Source organism: Anabrus simplex, chromosome 5 (assembly GCF_040414725.1).
Source record: "Anabrus simplex isolate iqAnaSimp1 chromosome 5, ASM4041472v1, whole genome shotgun sequence".
NCBI classification, from domain to species: Eukaryota; Metazoa; Arthropoda; class Insecta; order Orthoptera; family Tettigoniidae; genus Anabrus; species Anabrus simplex.
The window spans coordinates 204,171,635-204,189,787 of NC_090269.1; the positions used below are offsets into that span (position 1 = coordinate 204,171,635).

An 18,153-nucleotide genomic window follows, 5' to 3' on the forward strand; every position below is an offset into this window, starting at 1 on the left:
ATTATTATTATTATTATTATTATTATTATTATTATTATTATTATTCCTTAAGGTCATGTTGAGCTGAGTAGCTCGAAAAATCTGAGCCAAACTTGGTGGGTTCGATTCCAGCCCCGACCAGTAGTATTTAAAGGTTCATCAATACGCCTACCTCGTATCGGTAGATTTTTCTGCAAGTTAAAGGACTTCTGTGAGATAAAACTCTGTTATGTTATTGCTGTTGGTATGTTAAATATGACTGGTGGTACACTCAGTGCCACCTGATAAAATAAAATAAGCTAAGCTATAGAAACTGTCTAAAAGTAGTTTCCTTTCGTTGCTAGATAGCAGCACTAACAGAATGTCAAAATTCGTAGCAAGCTACATAGGTGACACCACTTCAGAAGCCATGAACCACTGTAGTCGAGACCATACAATTATTATTTAATGAGATAATGGAATCTAAAGCTAAATCAGTCAGCGTGTAGTTGTCCAACTCGTTGGCTGAATGGTCAGCGTACTGGCCTTCGGTTCAGAGGGTCCCGGGTTCGATTCCCGGCCGGGTCTAGGATTTTAACCTTAATTGGTTAATGGCCCGGGGGCTGGGCGTTTGTGCTGTCCCCAACATCCCTGCAACTGACACACCACACATAAAACTATCCTCCACCACAATAACACGCAGTTACCTACATATGGCAGATGCCGCCCACCCTCATCGGAGGGTCTGCCTTGCAAGGGCTGCACTCGGCCAGAAATAGCCACACGAAATTATTATTATAGCGTGTAGTTGCAATCAACGTTATTTTGTATGAAGGGAGTGAATTCATAGAGGAAACATTCCGCGCAATTCTTTGTACTTATTTCTAAAATGGCATTACTCCATTGAAATCTAATACATAATCAGTGAGAAATTGTTATGACGACAATAAGTTGAGAAGTGGGAAAACGTTGATGTTTTGTACTCAGACTGACTTGGCTGTACGAAAGTGAGAGCTGGGTTGACTCAGCATACGTATTCATAAGCTGGGTATAACAAACACTTAAGGAGCGGTTTGTATTGTTGCCCCAAGCGAATGGAGACAAGAGAAAGTTGGCAATCGGAAATCAGACGTGTTGAATGAATTCGATTGATGAAGTAGCTTCGTTGGTGGCGAGTGTGAGGCAAATGGATGAAGAGTTATCAGGAACAATATTTGACTCAGCAACTGTGGATAAGAAAACAGGGGGACCTAAACTACTATCAGGACCGGTAGGCTCAGATTTTAATGGTTTCATTGTAAGAGGCGTTTAGGTAGGAGAAGTCACATTACCTGTTACAAGTATAATGTTGTGGAAGTAATCAGTTTATTCGCAGACACTTGGAGATCAAATGGTGAAAGGCATAGAATTACTGTAGGGCTGTATATTATTATCATTCCTTAATAGAGCTGGGGACGGAGCGGAGCGGAGCGGAGCAGTTGTTGTGACGTCATCACCCGGTAGTACCGAGTGAACTACCGAGTGAATGTCCTGACGCGGGACGTTTAAACACGTTATAGGTATGCACTGCGAAGGTATTGCATCCCTCTATTAATACCCTTCTCTCACAACGTAAAAACTGTAAATAGCTGCATATATATTCACTATAATTGTTATATACGTAACTGCTAGGGAGTAGGAGGTAGTATGTGGAATAAATGTTAGTTACTCGTATAGTTAACTCATTCGAATAGTGAAACAAAGTATGGCGCATACCTACCGAAAGGGTTTGTATACAAGGGGATTGGAAGTTAACAGAAAAGTAATGTATTAACAATTATTTCGTAAGTTCATGTGATACGGTACACTGTTAATGAGAAGAATAACCTGAATATAAAGAATCTTATCAGAATACAATGAAAAACACTGACATAATTTCATCTACAGGATGACAAAAGTAATTACGTAAATGAACGTTGACTGGAATGTCCTTCCTTGCAAATGTGATTACAAAACATATCTGACAACATACTACTACACGTCCCAATGCCAAACAGCTATCAGTAGAATGCTTCTATAAATACAGTTATTATATTATATTATATTATATTATATTATATTATATTATATTATATTATATTATATTATATTATATTATATTATATTATATTATATTATATTTGATGTGCCACCACCCGTCGCACATGTGTGGCCACAAAATTTGCATTTTGCGTGTTTCCTATTGTCAGTGATGTCAAAAAACTGCCAGGCATCCGACGGTTTTCGTGGCCATTGTGGAACAACGTTCTGTAAAAATTTCTTTAAATTCCTTTAAATGTTCTAAAAATATAACTACTATCTACGAATATGTTTAAATATCACACTAACACCACAAATATAATCTAACAGACTTTACATTATCTACAAAACATAACAAGCGTAGGAAATATATACGTACATTCGAAACAACACAGATTGAATACAGGTACTTTCGTACGTGTGTTGTGCGCTACGCTGTGCTCAGGTCCTCCGCGAGTACTCGCAGTTGTAAGCGGAGGGGATCGGTGGTGCGCTCTACCGCTACAACCGGATTACTCATCGGTATTACTCGCTCCGTCCCCACCTCTATTCCTTAAGGTCATGTCGAACAGAGTAGCTCCAAAATTTCTGAACCAAACTTGGTGGGTTCGATTCCAGCTCAGACCAGTGGTATTTAAAGGTTCTTCAATACGCCTACCTCGTTCGGTAGATTTGCCTGCAAGTAAAAGGACTCCTGTGGGATATTGTTACCTAGGTGTCCCCAAAAACCGTAAAAGTAGTTAGTAGATCGCAAAACGTTTTTCTTGAATTCGTGTCGGAATAATGGAATCCATCATCATAGCATTAGCATCGTATGAGCGACATATTTTTAAAAAGACATTACTCCATTGAAATGTAATACATAATCAGTGAGAAATTGTTATGACGACGATACGTTCAGAATAGGAAAACATTGATGTTTTGAAGATCCATTAGAATATGTACAACAGAAACACTTCTCCCTGCATACATCCTATTATTTTCGGAAAGATAATGAAGCATGAGTTACCGCTTTGCATGTCTCCTACCTTACCTACCTACCTGTCTACCTACCTGTTCCACAAGATTACTTATGTGTCAGTTCGGGACGTCCAGTTCCATCAATCGATGTTAGAAGTACATTCTCGGAAAACACGTTGAGTGTACATCACCCATCAGAGGCACCCTCCTGATATGTTGTTCTTCCGGAGACTTTAAGGACACAATGTTTCTTGGGTTAAAAAATCGTTATCTGGTGTCAAATTGTGCCATAAAGTTCTACAATACTTTGTTTATTTGCGCTCCCTATGGTTAAGTCTCATGCATGTTTCAGCCAACCAACTACAAAAGCCAAAAAACATAACATTTAACTCTGAATCAACATGTTAACAAACTGTACAATAAAATAAATAATGCCGAAATTCCATTAATTTTCACCTTGAGCTGCATTCTTTTCTGCATTAAATGAAGCTCTGAAATAATCAAACTCTGTATGTTTTCAGTGGCATCCAGTAAGTGTGTTTCTCAAAAAAGATAACCATTTTTGTAAAATTATTCAAAAGAACTCTTGTCTGTTCTGATACATACGTAAATATTACATCCTTTGCACTTAATCTTACAGTCCAGCTACATGGCTAAATGGTTAGCATGCTGGCCTTTGCTCCAGGGGGGTCACGGATTTGATTCCTGGCCGGGTCTGGGATTTTAACCTTCATTGGTTAATTCCGATGTATCGGAGGCTGGGTGAGTGTGCCGTCTTCATCATTAGAATTTATCATAGGTAGGGCCTCATCCTCATATTACCGCACAGGATCAACTCGAAAGACCTGCACCACGCCCCTTTGGAGGCCCCACAAAAGGAGAAAAAGAATATCTTAATCTTACTACGACTTTTACATTTTCCATTCTACATTTTCTATGTGTTCCAAAGTCAGATGGCCCAGGATAAGCTTTATCTGCAATCTGCTCCTCACCTAATCCTGGAGTACTCCGACATTCATTTTCGATTTCCTGTCGTGTTACTTTGTAGTGGAAATGGATCTTTGTGATATCAGTGGAGTTACATTCTTTGTCTCCTTAAATTGCAAGTACTGGTGCTTCCAAACATTCTGAAACAGACATATCCGATAAATCAATGAGCTCTGATCACTGAACCCTTTTCTAAATATTCTAAGAGTTCCTCTTCAGTTATAAATTTCTTGCAGCGTGCCACTAAGATCTAAGCAATCTGAGGTCAGTAGTCTCCTGGTCGAGTGGGGACAGGTGAGAGACTGTTCCACAGGGCTTTTGTGACAACATAGCCATGCGTGTCTGACTTTAGTAAAGTGAAAGACACGTTAGATAGTCACTGCAGTACAAACTGAATTACAAACAGCCGACGACAACTGCTGTAAGAGACGAATGGCATCGTAATGGGCAATTCTCAATTAAATAAATAAATAAATAAATAAATAAATAAATAAATAAATAAATAAGTAAATAAATAAATAAATAAATTAATTAATTAATTAATTAATTAATAAATTAAAAAGTGAATTAAATGATTTAATCCTTACGCCTAGTATGTTTATGAAAATCCTTTAACGAACTAACGTATCTGACTGGCCACCTAGCTATATAGATGGCTATTTATCCAGGGTATATGTTTCAATACATTTGGTATTTTTGATAATTTTAAAATGTCGTACACCATATAAATTTTCCCTTATTGCCCTAAGTCAATCGTAACGTTACAGTTATGTCGGGCGAAATAATCTCTATTAATTGATACACATCACGGATGGAAATTTACATTCAGGAGTTTGTACGAAGCAAATTAAGAAATTCTCCTCTACTCTAACCCGCATAAATTTGTCCCTCAGGTTAATAAGGCAATCGTTCTGGTACCATTATGTCGGGTTCAGAGACAGTCCAACTGATAAATAAACTGACAAAATAATTCGATAACTCGAGCCTCTGTGGCTCAGGTGGCAGCGCGACGGACTCTCACCACTAGGTTCCGCGGTTCAAATCCTGGTCACTCCATGTGAGATTTGTGCTGGGCAAAGCGGAAGAGGGACAGGTTTTTCTCCGGGTACTCCGGGTTTCCCTGTCATATTTAATTCCGGCAACATTCTCCAATATCATTTCATTTCGTCTGTCATTTTCATCATTGCCCCAGAGTATTGCGACAGGCTCCAGCAGCCGGCACAATTCCTATCCTCGCCGCTAGCTGGGGGCTTCATTCACTCCATTCCTGACCCGGTCGAATGACTGGAAACAGACTGTGGATTTTCATTTTTCAATTCGATATCTCACGCCGTTGTTATTTTGCCGTGCCAGCTGCGGAATTCGCCAATCAGATCGCTTCGCGGAAGTATTCAAAGGGGCTTTGCGAGGCAGTGTTGCAAAATCTACACGTGACTTAAGGCCATTCTATTTGGTGGAAATATTTACAAATACAGTGACAAGAATACCTATATTTTTAGAATGTCTACCATTCTTTCATTTGGGAACATTTCGCATACCTGCAAACAACACAAGGATTGTAGCGTGTTTGGAGAGGGGTACGGAACAGGAATTCCTTATTCCTTATTATCCTAAGTCTATCGCAACGGTACCGCTATGTCGGGCCGTAGTTCGGTAGTTACAAAATTTGGTAAACATTAACACGGCTCGGGTGTTGACAGGTTGCATGGTCAGCGTAGAAATAAAGAAAGCTGTAGATCCAAGGCAGGTAAGGCCGGCATTTGCTACATTTCCTGTAGCCGTGAAACTATCTTCAGCATTAGGTGGGAATAATCTCTCTAATCAGCAAACACATTATAGTGTAATAAATTCCTGTTTCGTAATTCAACTCCTTACGCTCCCATACCTCAGGGAGTAATTTCGCCTATTTTAATAAGTTTTTCCTCAGAAAATAAAAATATATATGTCTGGTTTTTCAACCACGATGGCATATTCAAAATTCAGCCAACTATGTCGATAAACACTTCATTCAATGTTGACGCTACGTTAAGGTCTACATTGGTCTCAGTGGCAAACTGTAATCAATAAATTCAAAGATTGTGAGATTATACCTGCAATTGTGAAGACTAAGGATTGAAGCTTTATATTCCCCGTCGTCGTCTCAGTCACACAAGGGAAATCCGTTAATGTCATTTTGTACCGGTTAGACGTCGTGGAAGTAAGAGGGTTTGGGACTAGTCCGACGTAATGGTCTCAAAACAAAAAGTGTGGACAAGAAGAAGACTCAGTGTTTGATACTGGTAGAAAATGATGAAGACACTTATTTCGTGTAGCCTATATAGCTGAATAGAACATACTGTACAAAGAAATATATGTTCTTCTCATTCGTTCGGGATGATGAGGATGTGAAGTTTTCGCTAAGATAAAAATATACTGCACTAGTTCTTCGTATTCCTATTCTTCTTTCGTTTCCCCCCACACCTGTGGGATCGCGGGTGCAAACTGTGACGGACATGTGAATTTTTCCGTATTTTACGTCCGGATGCTCTTCTTGACGCCAACCCTATATAGAGGGACGTAACCACTATTGTGTGTTTCTGAGGTGGTTGTCTGCGTGCGTGCGTTGTCTGAATATGAAAAGGAAAGTGTTGGAACAAACACGAAAACCCAGTCATCCACCCAGAAGAATTAATCACATGCGATTAAAATCCCCGACCCGGTCGGGAATTGAACCGTAACACACTGAACCAAAGACCTGAACATTGATAATTCAGTCAAGTAGTCGGACATCAATATATACTGCTTATTTATTATTTTTTTGTGAATAATTATTAAAAGTATTCTAGGACACTAAAGTTTAAATAAATCCGTTTTATTAATTATTATCAGGCTTACTCCCTCTTAAAACAATAACCACCACCACCACTACTTTCAGGCTAATTAGCTTAACTTAAAACCTGGCATCCTTAAATTAGTTATACCAGTATGTAGGATCGTCATCCATTCCGATTAATTGGGAATGATCAAACTTTCGATTTGTCATCTCGTTGAGAAATAACAATTATTGATAATGAAAGTGTACACCTGCACTTTTAATATAGATCAGGACCTTAAAATATTAGTAACAATACTTCTTTGTGCCTAAGAAATACAAAATTAAAATATTATTTGAAGCACAGTTTCTAAAGTAAATCCATGAAATATTTTATTAAAAATATCAAGCGTGGGAAAAAATCCCGTGAACATAAAATAACAGATAAAATGTGATACATCAATATTCAAAACATTTACCGTTTCAATTGAAATATCTTCGTTTATAATAGTGATATATTATTTCCGTGAGTAAACTCTGGATTCATTTATTTTGGCATTGTTAGAAATATAATCATAAAAATGATTAATGTTGTAATGTGCAAGACCATAGAAAGGTTAAATACTCCATGTATAATTATATGTAACATGGTAATTAAATAAGAGCAATACTGCAGATACATTCATCTATGATATCGGTCCTCCCTTGGTCAACTCTTGTTCTTTTCCGACCCTGACGGTTTCGGAGAATTAGAAGCCTAGAGTGTTTCATTTTTACGCTTTTCGTGGCCCTTGTCTTCATTCGGCCAATACTTTCATTTTTCGACGTGTCGTACCTCTTCTATTTCTTCTCGGTGATTAGTGTTAACAGAGGATGGTTGCCCAGTTGTACCTCCTCTTAAACCACCACCACCATCACTACCATCAGTGAAGTGATAATTGAGCTGATGTTCTTTCGTATTATAATTTTAACAGGATAAAGATATAATTACGGTCTTTCTCCAGGGTGTTCCATGTCCTATGTACACTCACTCAGAAAATGAATGAGGGCATGGTACTGAAGTTCCTTGCGTTTTAATATTTCATCAGAGCCAATGTTAAATACTGTAGTATGAAAATGTATTTCAGTTCCCATCTACATGAAAACCCTGTGGATAGCCACAACAAACATACCTATAGGTTCAATTGTTTCTGAGAACGTGCACCTTGCGAGGCACTTTCAAACATCCCATCCGCTCATTCCTTATTTGATTGACTGTATATTATGTACAGGTTGCAGACATTTAGAATATACGAGTATTTCAGCTACCTTTGTCAAGGCGACTGATTTACCTTGAGGTTGGGTATACAATATCACGAAGTAGATTTTAGTTGTCTGCGGAGATTGATTTCCCCGGATCTAGTCGGGATATATCGGCTGCTAGGATAAAAAGTACTGAAATGTACAGTACATACGAATCACAAAACAGAGACACCTTCCAATGCGGGTGAAGAACGTTATAGCAGAGCAGACTACGGAAACTTAAACTCTAGTATTAAAATATTTTATATCATATATATGTATAGACGAACGAATATATCTGAACATTCAGTTACCTGGACGTTGAGGAAGTAAGTAAAGAATTTGCATAAACCGCTTTGATTATGTTCCAGCCCTACGATATGTTATCACTACATTACCAACATAATTTACAATATTTTCATGCTGATGATTTTTAGAGAATTCTTTTGTAAATGAAGAACATTTTCACACACGTAAGGAAATGATGAATACAATACACGCTCCTATAACATATGTAATACCAAAAATAAGTTTTATTTTTATACTCTTATAAATATCATTCTCTCCATTTAAATGATTTCAGTATTTCATCTTGTTAATAAAATTAGAACATTCATGAACTTCCACAGTACAAAATGAGCACTTCTTGTATACCTGACGTTCTCTGAGATGTCACTGTATTTCAGTAACACAAAACGTTCGCCCTTCCTAAGTCTCTCAGTAACGCACACATCACAGTAACGACAGTCAATTTTCTGCACTAATGTTACTTGATGCAAATTTACTGTATTACTTAGATTCCAGTAAGATATATCACAGGTGGGTTTTTTCTCTTCTTCAGCAACAGAGGAGTTCCTTAAAGATATGACAAAGATCTTAAGTCAAGTTTTAAATACTACACTCCTAGTTTTCACACGTTACTCGGCCGAGCACACAGCATCTATTACGATGCAGAAAAAAACCTTCGAGCATTTACGAATTTCATATTAGCAATGTGTCTCTAACACCTCACAGAACCGCACTGATCAAGTACCATTTGCCAGTGCATGTAGCTCGGGATCTCTTGTGATACCGTCAATGGTGGAAATTGACACTTTTTTCTTCTTCAGCTGAGTAATATCCATAGGCATTATCTTGTACTTAATATCTCCGTTCTCACCGAGTATGGCTGCTGGGTTCTCAAAGACGGCCTCGTGCTCAGGAGTCCGGTGTTCCTCTCTAGTGTAGTAATGAGCGGCATGATGACGAGAGTACGCGATACCTCCGAGAAGAGCCGCTCCAGTAAGTAGCAGTAAAAACACTGCAGCTCCAGCAGCAATCAGCCCTAAACGTGAATCATCTCCGAGAAGCCCTGTGGCAACCCCAGCGGTATCGGTCGTAGATCCGTCCATGTAACCAAGACCACCTCCACTGTTACTACACCAGTCCAACGAGGAATGCTGTAGGGTTTCCAACAACCTCCCCTCAAGCGAGTACGGCGTAGCACACTTGAGTCCTTTCAACATACCTCCGTTGCTCTTATTGACACGACTGAGCATCGACGTAATATGGCATAAGTCACACGCCCAAGGATTGTCATGAAGATGCACTGTCTTTATTGTTTCAAATCTACTGAGCAATCTGTCGTCCAAACCTCGAAATTTGTTTCTAGAGAGATCTATCTCTTGCAATTTAGGCACAGGAGAGAGAATTTGTGCTGGAAAATAAACAAAATGATTCCCCGACATATTTAGGAATCTCAAGTGTTCATGGTAGACAAGGAATCCCAGAGGAAGTTCTGTGAGCTTCATGTCAGCAAGGGCTAGGTCACGAAGTTTAAGAACGGCTTGCAAGACATATTTTACTTCAGGAAGGGGAATCATATTTCCACTAAGTTCTAGACGTCTAAGGGACTCAGAAAGGGGTAAGAAGGTGGTGGTCTCCAGGCGATCCAACTTGTTGTAAGCTAGATCAAGCTCTCGCAGTGTGGTAAGGTTAGCAAAAGCAGTAGTTGTCACTTTCGCCAGACGATTGCGTGCAAGAGAAAGCTTCCGCAGATCTGACTGGGCACCAAACGTCCTCTCCAACACGACAGGAAGCTGATTTCCATCCAACTGCAACACTTGGAGTTTACGCAGGTTCCGGAACTCGTCAGAGGCGATGTATTTGAACTCGTTGTCTCCCAGGTCAAGAAGATTGAGGTCTTGTAACAGCCGGTAGATCATGGCATTGATGTTGGACAAACCGCACCCGCGACACCGTAAGACTCTCAGCTCCTGAACAAAGCAATCATCATAGTGTTATTAGCTTTTTAGTCTGTATGTTCTTCAGAAAAAAGAGAAGAAAGCGAACGTTATAGTTCTAAATTAATTATAATTAAAGTAAAAGTCAGAAATCAAAATTTTTATTCATTGATCAAAATGTGTATTCTGTGAAGCAGGTTTTTAATACCCAAGCGGACGGGAATCACCTGATATGGAAATGCTTTGAAAGAATCAAGTGATTTGAAAGATAATAAACTCGATAGAAAGAAGGGAGACAAGGTAGTACCAATTTTTAAAAATTTATTTATGCACGTACAGTGTTTTTTTTTTTTTTTTTTTTTTTTTTGCTATTTGCTTTACGTCGCACCGACACAGATATGTCTTATGGCGACGATGGGATAGGAAAGGCCTAGGAAGTGGAAGGAAGCGGCCGTGGCCTTAATTAAGGTACAGCCCCGGCATTTGCCTGGTGTGAAAATGGGAAACCACGGAATACCATCTTCAGGGCTGCCGACAGTGGGGCTCGAACCCACTATCTCCCAGTTACTGGATACTGGCCTCAATTAAGCGACTGCAGCTATCGAGCTCGGTGCACGTACAGTAGACGAAGCGGTAAAGGAAATTAAAGATATCTGGGAAATGAGTCACACTTCAAACGGAAGTAAATAAAAACTAAGACAGGTCGTTGATATTGTCATTTTATCTGATTTTGCGGAGTATTAGGAGACATTTCTCAATGGCATAAATGATCTTAGAGGAATAGATGAATACAATTAAATCTAAAACAAAAGTAAGGGAATAGAATCGAATGAAGTCAGTTGATGCTAGGAAGTAATACCACATGGAAGATTATAGATCCTAAAGAAAGTAGGTGAATATTGATATTTGGGTTGCAGAATAATCAATCATAACAGACTAATTTGGCTTACCCCCAGTGATGAGAATATGACACTGAAAACATTCGGCATTATATGAAAGTGACACAGAGGAAGAAAATAGAAGCTTTTGAAATGTAGTACGATGTTGATGGTGAGATACGGTGTGCTTGCGGTGAGAGGGGGTGGGGATATTAAATATGTCAGGAGGCAGTAAAAGATATCATATAGAACATGCGTCCTATTTGCAATGTCTGCGTGATACTACAGCTGTGTATATGATACGCATAAGAGCAACCATACAACAATTAATACACAAATGACTTGTTGAGTACTCATCTCAAATGCTAGTTGGAAACTCAACAGCTCCGTCATCAGCTGTCGTAGATGACCTAGTTGTCACTGAAGAAGCGTACTCGGGAAGTGAGGAGTAATGTAGTTTCCCATTGCTTTCCTCGTCGATCCAGCCGTTGCTGTTAAATAATATAAGGCTGCCAAACCGAACCGACGCTGTGAGTGACACTTTCACACCATCCATGACAGGAAATGGCTCGTACCTCAATCACTTTCACACCGTCAAAGCCAAGGATGGGAGACAGGTCAACGAAAGTAACAAAAATTGTTCTAGCCTATACCAGAAAACATAGTGCACTGTAAATATGTCTCGCCAGAAAAGGCGTACTCAGTAATATAAATTACCGATCCATTTATTGATCCACAAAAGTCATTTGCGTGGCTTTATTCATTTCTGTAAGGTGATTGTTCTGCTTACCATACAAACAACTGCCATTGTACAAATGATGCACAGAGGTTTACATGAGGTATGTCTGTTCAAAAGCTGCTATTTTCACTTCATAAAAATGTTTATTATTTCGTCCATATGCATTGCAGTAGTGAATAATATCGAATGTCATGAGCAACCCAAACCAGAAATATGTAATCCTTAAAAAGTAGTAACCATATGCAATCATGAGTGCGTTTCATGCGCCTTTTATTATACGTTCCCTTACAATTTTCCACAACTTTCTTAGGGTAGAAATAGGGCCTTTTGAAGAGACACTCCTCATATGACCTTTCCCACTTGCAATAGCCCATATTACTGCCTCCCGAAATATTTACTATTAATCCTTAACCACCCGGCTTAGCGCCACAATAATGACAGGACAATCGTCTGGTGAAGAATGGTCAGGATAAGCGAGAAATTAATAGGAGACGTCCTGAGATACGCAGGACCTCATTTCAGTTTTAGGTTTTGAGGGGAAAGTGTACGAGTGTAAATAGAGAAAAGGAGGAGCTAAACATGAATATGACGTTGATACTATAGGGTAGTAGATGTTTGATGCAAGAGTTACAAAGAAATGAAGATTTTACAGAAGGATAGAGTCGCATGCAAATGATGTCGAATATGACATCATCAATACAATGTATCAAAATATTCACATAGATTCCATTAAACATGAGTTAATAGAAGGGTCCGCCCAAATACGGAGGACCAGCAAATGAGGACAGAGTATTTATTCACTGTAATTACTAACAGACTCCATGCAGTAAGTTATTTATAATTCAAAATAATATATTCCAAACAAAACTGTGGCAATATTAATAAAAACATAACATTCTCAAAGGAATATTTTCTAATTGATCACATTAAGGCTTTCTTAGATAACTAGACACCAGTGTCTACTGCAAGATACTTCCTAAGATGCACTGTACTAATAAAATCTATTGAACAACTGATCAAAGTACTGAATATGATCCTGGACAAGGAAACTATTCCCGAGCTTTTCGGCCATTTGAAATGTCAAAACATATATATTTTCTTAGAAATATGTATACATTCATCGGTAGACAAATCAGCATGCTACCATTCTATTAAACAAGGAAAAATATTTACTACTTTCTGGTTTTATTTTTAGCATATGCACTAATTATCAAAGGTCTCTCGTAGTTATAGCGCTGACTGGCAAATGCATAACAGATTAAAATGCTCTGAAAATATAAACAACAATTTGCCTTTCCAAATTCCAACAACAATTACACTTCCTATTAAACCTCGTCTATATTTGATATGATTTCCAGTTTGGCAAGCACCTGATCAACTAGGCTACCCAGCAGATATGTTCTGAACAGGAATGCGCAAAACGTATTAACGATTTCTACTGTCATTGGATGGCTTTGCTGCCGAGACCAAACTGTTTACCTTGCACTGTCTTCTGGTATGGGCTAGAACAATTTTGTTACTTTCATTGACCTGTCTCAGCCACATCCTTGGCTTTGATAATATCACAGTGACCGAGGTATGAGTGATGCTAGTAGTGCCATTCCTTATGCTGCCAGTCCCTGCTATGAGTGGTGTGAAAATGTTGCTCATAGGGTCAGTTGGTGCATGCATTTCAGTGGGCTTGGCAGACTGATATACACTGACTGACAGAGCAAATGCAACACCAAGGAGGAGTGGTTCGAAAGGGATGAAAGTTGGGGGAGAAACAGAGACGGCACGGACGAATAATTGATGTTTATTTCAAACCGATATGCAGGTTACACAATGCGCACGGCATCGACTTAGTAGGATGTAGGACCACCGCGAGCGGCGATGCACGCAGAAACACCTCGAGGTACAGAGTCAATAAGAGTGCGGATGGTGTCCTGAGGGATGGTTCTCCATTCTCTGTCAACCATTTGCCACAGTTGGTCGTCCGTACGAGGCTGGGGCAGAGTTTGCAAACGGCGTCCAATGAGATCCCACACGTGTTCGATTGGTGAGAGATCCGGAGAGTACGCTGGCCACGGAAGCATCTGTACACCTCGTAGAGCCTGTTGAGAGATGCGAGCAGTGTGTGGGCGGGCATTATCCTGCTGAAACAGAGCATTGGGCAGCCCCTGAAGGTACGGGAGTGCCGCCGGCCGCAGCACATGCTGCACGTAGCGGTGGGCATTTAACGTGCCTTGAATACGCACTAGAGGTGACGTGGAATCATACGCAATAGCGCCCCAAACCATGATGCCGCGTTGTCTAGCGGTAGGGCGCTCCACAGTTACTGCCGGATTTGACCTTTCTCCACGCCGACGCCACACTCGTCTGCGGTGACTATCACTGACAGAACAGAAGCGTGACCCATCGGAGAACACGACGTTCCGCCATTCCCTCATCCAAGTCGCTCTAGCCCGGCACCATGCCAGGCGTGCACGTCTATGCTGTGGAGTCAATGGTAGTCTTCTGAGCGGTCGCCGGGAGTGCAGGCCTCCTTCAACCAATCGACGGGAAATTGTTCTGGTCGATATTGGAACAGCCAGGGTGTCTTGCACATGCTGAAGAATGGCGGTTGACGTGGCGTGCGGGGCTGCCACCGCTTGGCGGCTGATGCGCCGATCCTCGCGTGCTGACGTCACTCGGGCTGCGCCTGGACCCCTCGCACGTGCCACATGTCCCTGCGCCAACCATCTTCGCCACAGGCGCTGCACCGTGGACACATCCCTATGGGTATCGGCTGCGATTTGACGAAGCGACCAACCTGCCCTTCTCAGCCCGATCACCATACCCCTCGTAAAGTCGTCTGTCTGCTGGAAATGCCTCCGTTGACGGCGGCCTGGCATTCTTAGCTATACACGTGTCCTGTGGCACACGACAACACGTTCTACAATGACTGTCGGCTGAGAAATCACGGTACGAAGTGGGCCATTCGCCAACGCCGTGTCCCATTTATCGTTCGCTACGTGCGCAGCACAGCGGCGCATTTCACATCATGAGCATACCTCAGTGACGTCAGTCTACCCTGCAATTGGCATAAAGTTCTGACCACTCCTTCTTGGTGTTGCATTTGCTCTGTCAGTCAGTGTATAGTAACAACTTCTGGCCCGGTGAGGAAAGTAACGGGAAACTACATCACTCCTCATTTCCCTAGTACGGCTCTTTCGTGATGCCTAGGCCATCTATGACAGCTATTGGTGGAGCTGTTGAGGATACAACAAGCCTTGGGGCTGAGGACTGAACAAACATACATTGTCACTGCAGTGTCTACTTCAGCCGTGGAGAGCTAGATGTAGATCTAATTGAACAAACAACTGGTTCTCCTCTCCAGCAGAGAGCATGGTTGAATATAATGGCCGTGGGCACAAAATAACGACTGTCATTTTACACATTAACCCGGCTAATTTATGATAACCTAACCGAAATTTGTTCACCGACAAAGAAGAATGTCTACTCAACCTTTGCTGGTAACAAGAAAATATGAGGTTTCTAATGTTAACATTGATTCTTTCACGGCCCGTACTTGTACAGCTGATATGAGCTCTTGGGCTTATGCCCTGTCAAGAAAATGTGAAACTCTCGACGCTTCGCAGAAAAATTCGCTCCACGTCTTCAGAAGAAATTCTCGACTGTTCACGAGGAAGTCTTCTACGATAATGAGGGTTTGAATTTAAGAATGCTTTACGGTTGGAACTGTAGTGGTACGCTCGTTCGTCACCAGGTGGCTCGCTGTATGCTGGCACAGCGCTCCAAGCGGGAGTTGTAGACAATATTAAGCTTCAATTAAGATGTTCTATCACATTGTGTGCGCGTGAGAAGTATCAGAGAGGACATCAGACGAATCAGGGACGTCCCTGTGAGAGAACATCTTAATTGGAGCTTAATGCTGTCATCAGCTCCCGCTTGCAACGCTCTGCCAGCAAACAACGAGCCACCTGGTAAGGAACGAGCGTACCACTACGGCCTCAATGGTAAAGAATTCTTATATTCAAACCCTTATTATTGTAGAACCCCGGTCTAGGAAGCCAAGAATAACGGCCGAGGGGATTTCGTCGTGCTCACCACACGACATCTCGTAATCTGCAGGCCTTCGACTGAGCTTGGTAGGCCAAGGCCCTTCAGGGCTGTAGTGCCATTGGGCTAGGTTTCATTACTGTAGAAGACTTCCTTGTGAACAGTCGATATTTTCACAGTCGATATTTTCTTCTGAAGACGCGAAGCAAAGTTCTCTGTGAAACTTGAGTATCGCATTGTTTTCTTGACACGGCATAAGCCCAAGAGCTCATACCATGTCTACAAGAAAATAGGAGTTCCATTGTACTTAAACATAGGAAAATATATATTCACCTGAACGTCCTTGAAGACCTCAGGATTGAGTTCCACCAGCTGATTGCCACTGAGGTCCAGCTCGTGAAGTTTGCCTAACATGAGGAAGAGGCGCGGGACCAGTTCAGTGATTCTGTTCCGAGCTAAAGTCAGTACACGTAGCTCTTGCAAATAGCGGAACGTTCCACTCGGCATAGACTCAATTCTGTTGTCGTCCAGATGAAGCTTCAGAAGGTTGGCCAACCCTCGAAAATTATAGTCCAGCACATGAGAGATGTTATTACGAGTAAGATTGAGCTCCTGTAATGTTGGGACTCCCCAAAATGAATGTCTTCCAATAGCTGGGATATTAGAGTCCGTGATGTGAAGCTCTTCTAGGCGTGTAAACTGCTGGAAGATTGGTCCGATGGTGAGGTAGTTAGGATTTGACTCGGGAGCAGAGATCGTCAGGACTTCCACTTGCTGATCCATGGAAATGATGGGGATTGGATCAAGCATCCCTCCTTGCGAACAGGACACTTGGTGGCGTCCTTTCATATCCAAACCGCAGATACACCACTGAGGACATGTGGTGACAGATAGCACCACATCCATCAAGAGGACTGCAGACACTTGCAGGAAAGCCCAAACCCACATCATCTGCAACAAAAAGAAATACGCGTTATTACATCGGGCATGAAGGAGGGAAGAGACATTTCTCTACCTCCTACAACATCACTGCCATCAGTGAAAACTAGTAATAACAGAAAATAAAACTGTCCGTAAAAGTAAGAAATTAGAGAAGGACGGGCTATGGAGGCAATGATATATATACATACAGCATTCGGCAAAACAAACAGTACTCTCAGAGACAAGCTTTGAACCTCAAACAGTAATGAATGTGCCAGACACCCTCCTCTGCAACGACAATGGATGCAGTCAGGGGGAGCTACAGCTTACAAAATTAGGGGTCCCTTGTTCTTCTACAACAACACTTTGGAGATCACTTGATTTTCAGTAGAAGGGTTTCCCGCACCCTACTCACTCCCCATATCTCACGTCCACACATGCTATAATATGGGGCATGTTCTGAGAATCCGTTTACCGGTCTGATGGTCCACCTTGGAATTTTCTCTAATTACGACAGAAAATATTCACTTTTTGTGTCATTGTGGCAACCTGTGTTCATTAGTATGTTCTCCAATCTACAGGATCGTTATCAACAATGCGTGAGACATGCAAGTGCACATTTTGAACACATATTGTGCCGATGCAGTCAGATACGTGTTGCTGTCGTCATCTTGCACGTTACGAAGACGTGCCTTTATGTTCAGAGCATATCTACAATTTCAATATTGTTCGTTTTGCCGCATACTGTAAACATTAACAAATTCTTCGTTTTTATTTCAGTATTAGTTCATTTCTATTTTCAGCTTCAGCTTTGTCTCTTTCTGGAAGTAACACGCCAAAGTCCATGGAATGTGTAGCATGAATGCTGATATTTGAGATGTTTAAAGCATACTAGAAAAAACTAGGCTACGCATTATTGCAATATTTCTACGTACAAGGGAGTTTCGAAGGAGTGCATGAGTAATTTGGACATATTTACAGTACATTTTAAAATTAATTTTCTTGCAAACCGTTCCATCTATATTAATAAAATCGTAAGAGTCACGTGTCTGTACATTTATTACTTCAACAAAAGTTTTAAATATGTATTCGTTTCATTTGTAATACTGATCATACAGACTTTTTACTTTTGGTGTCTGCGTGTCGGAGTTCCAAAATCTGGAACATGGCTAGACATATGTCATTCAAACACAGCGCTTAATGGAGTTTTATTCCAAGTTCTGTAGGACTACACTTTGCAAAGGACAATTAGAAGCGATTTTTCACATATCTGGGCAAAAAGCTGTTCTATACAATCCGTTCGGAATTCATACTCAT

At 40.9% G+C, this 18,153-nt stretch overlaps 1 protein-coding gene across 1 annotated transcript in view; it reads right to left on the reverse strand.

The window, feature by feature from the left end:
• Positions 1-8,583: 8,583 nt before the first annotated feature.
• LOC136874769 (carboxypeptidase N subunit 2) overlaps positions 8,584-18,153 on the reverse strand; it is a 263,808-nt gene continuing 254,238 nt past the window's right edge. Inside the window, exons 3-4 of the mRNA XM_067148439.2 lie at positions 16,249-16,866; positions 8,584-10,290 (exon numbers count right to left, since the gene is read on the reverse strand). Of these exons, the coding sequence (XP_067004540.2) occupies positions 9,061-10,290; positions 16,249-16,866 (1,848 nt within the window). The 3' untranslated portion in view covers positions 8,584-9,060. The remainder of the gene's footprint in view (positions 10,291-16,248; positions 16,867-18,153) is intronic.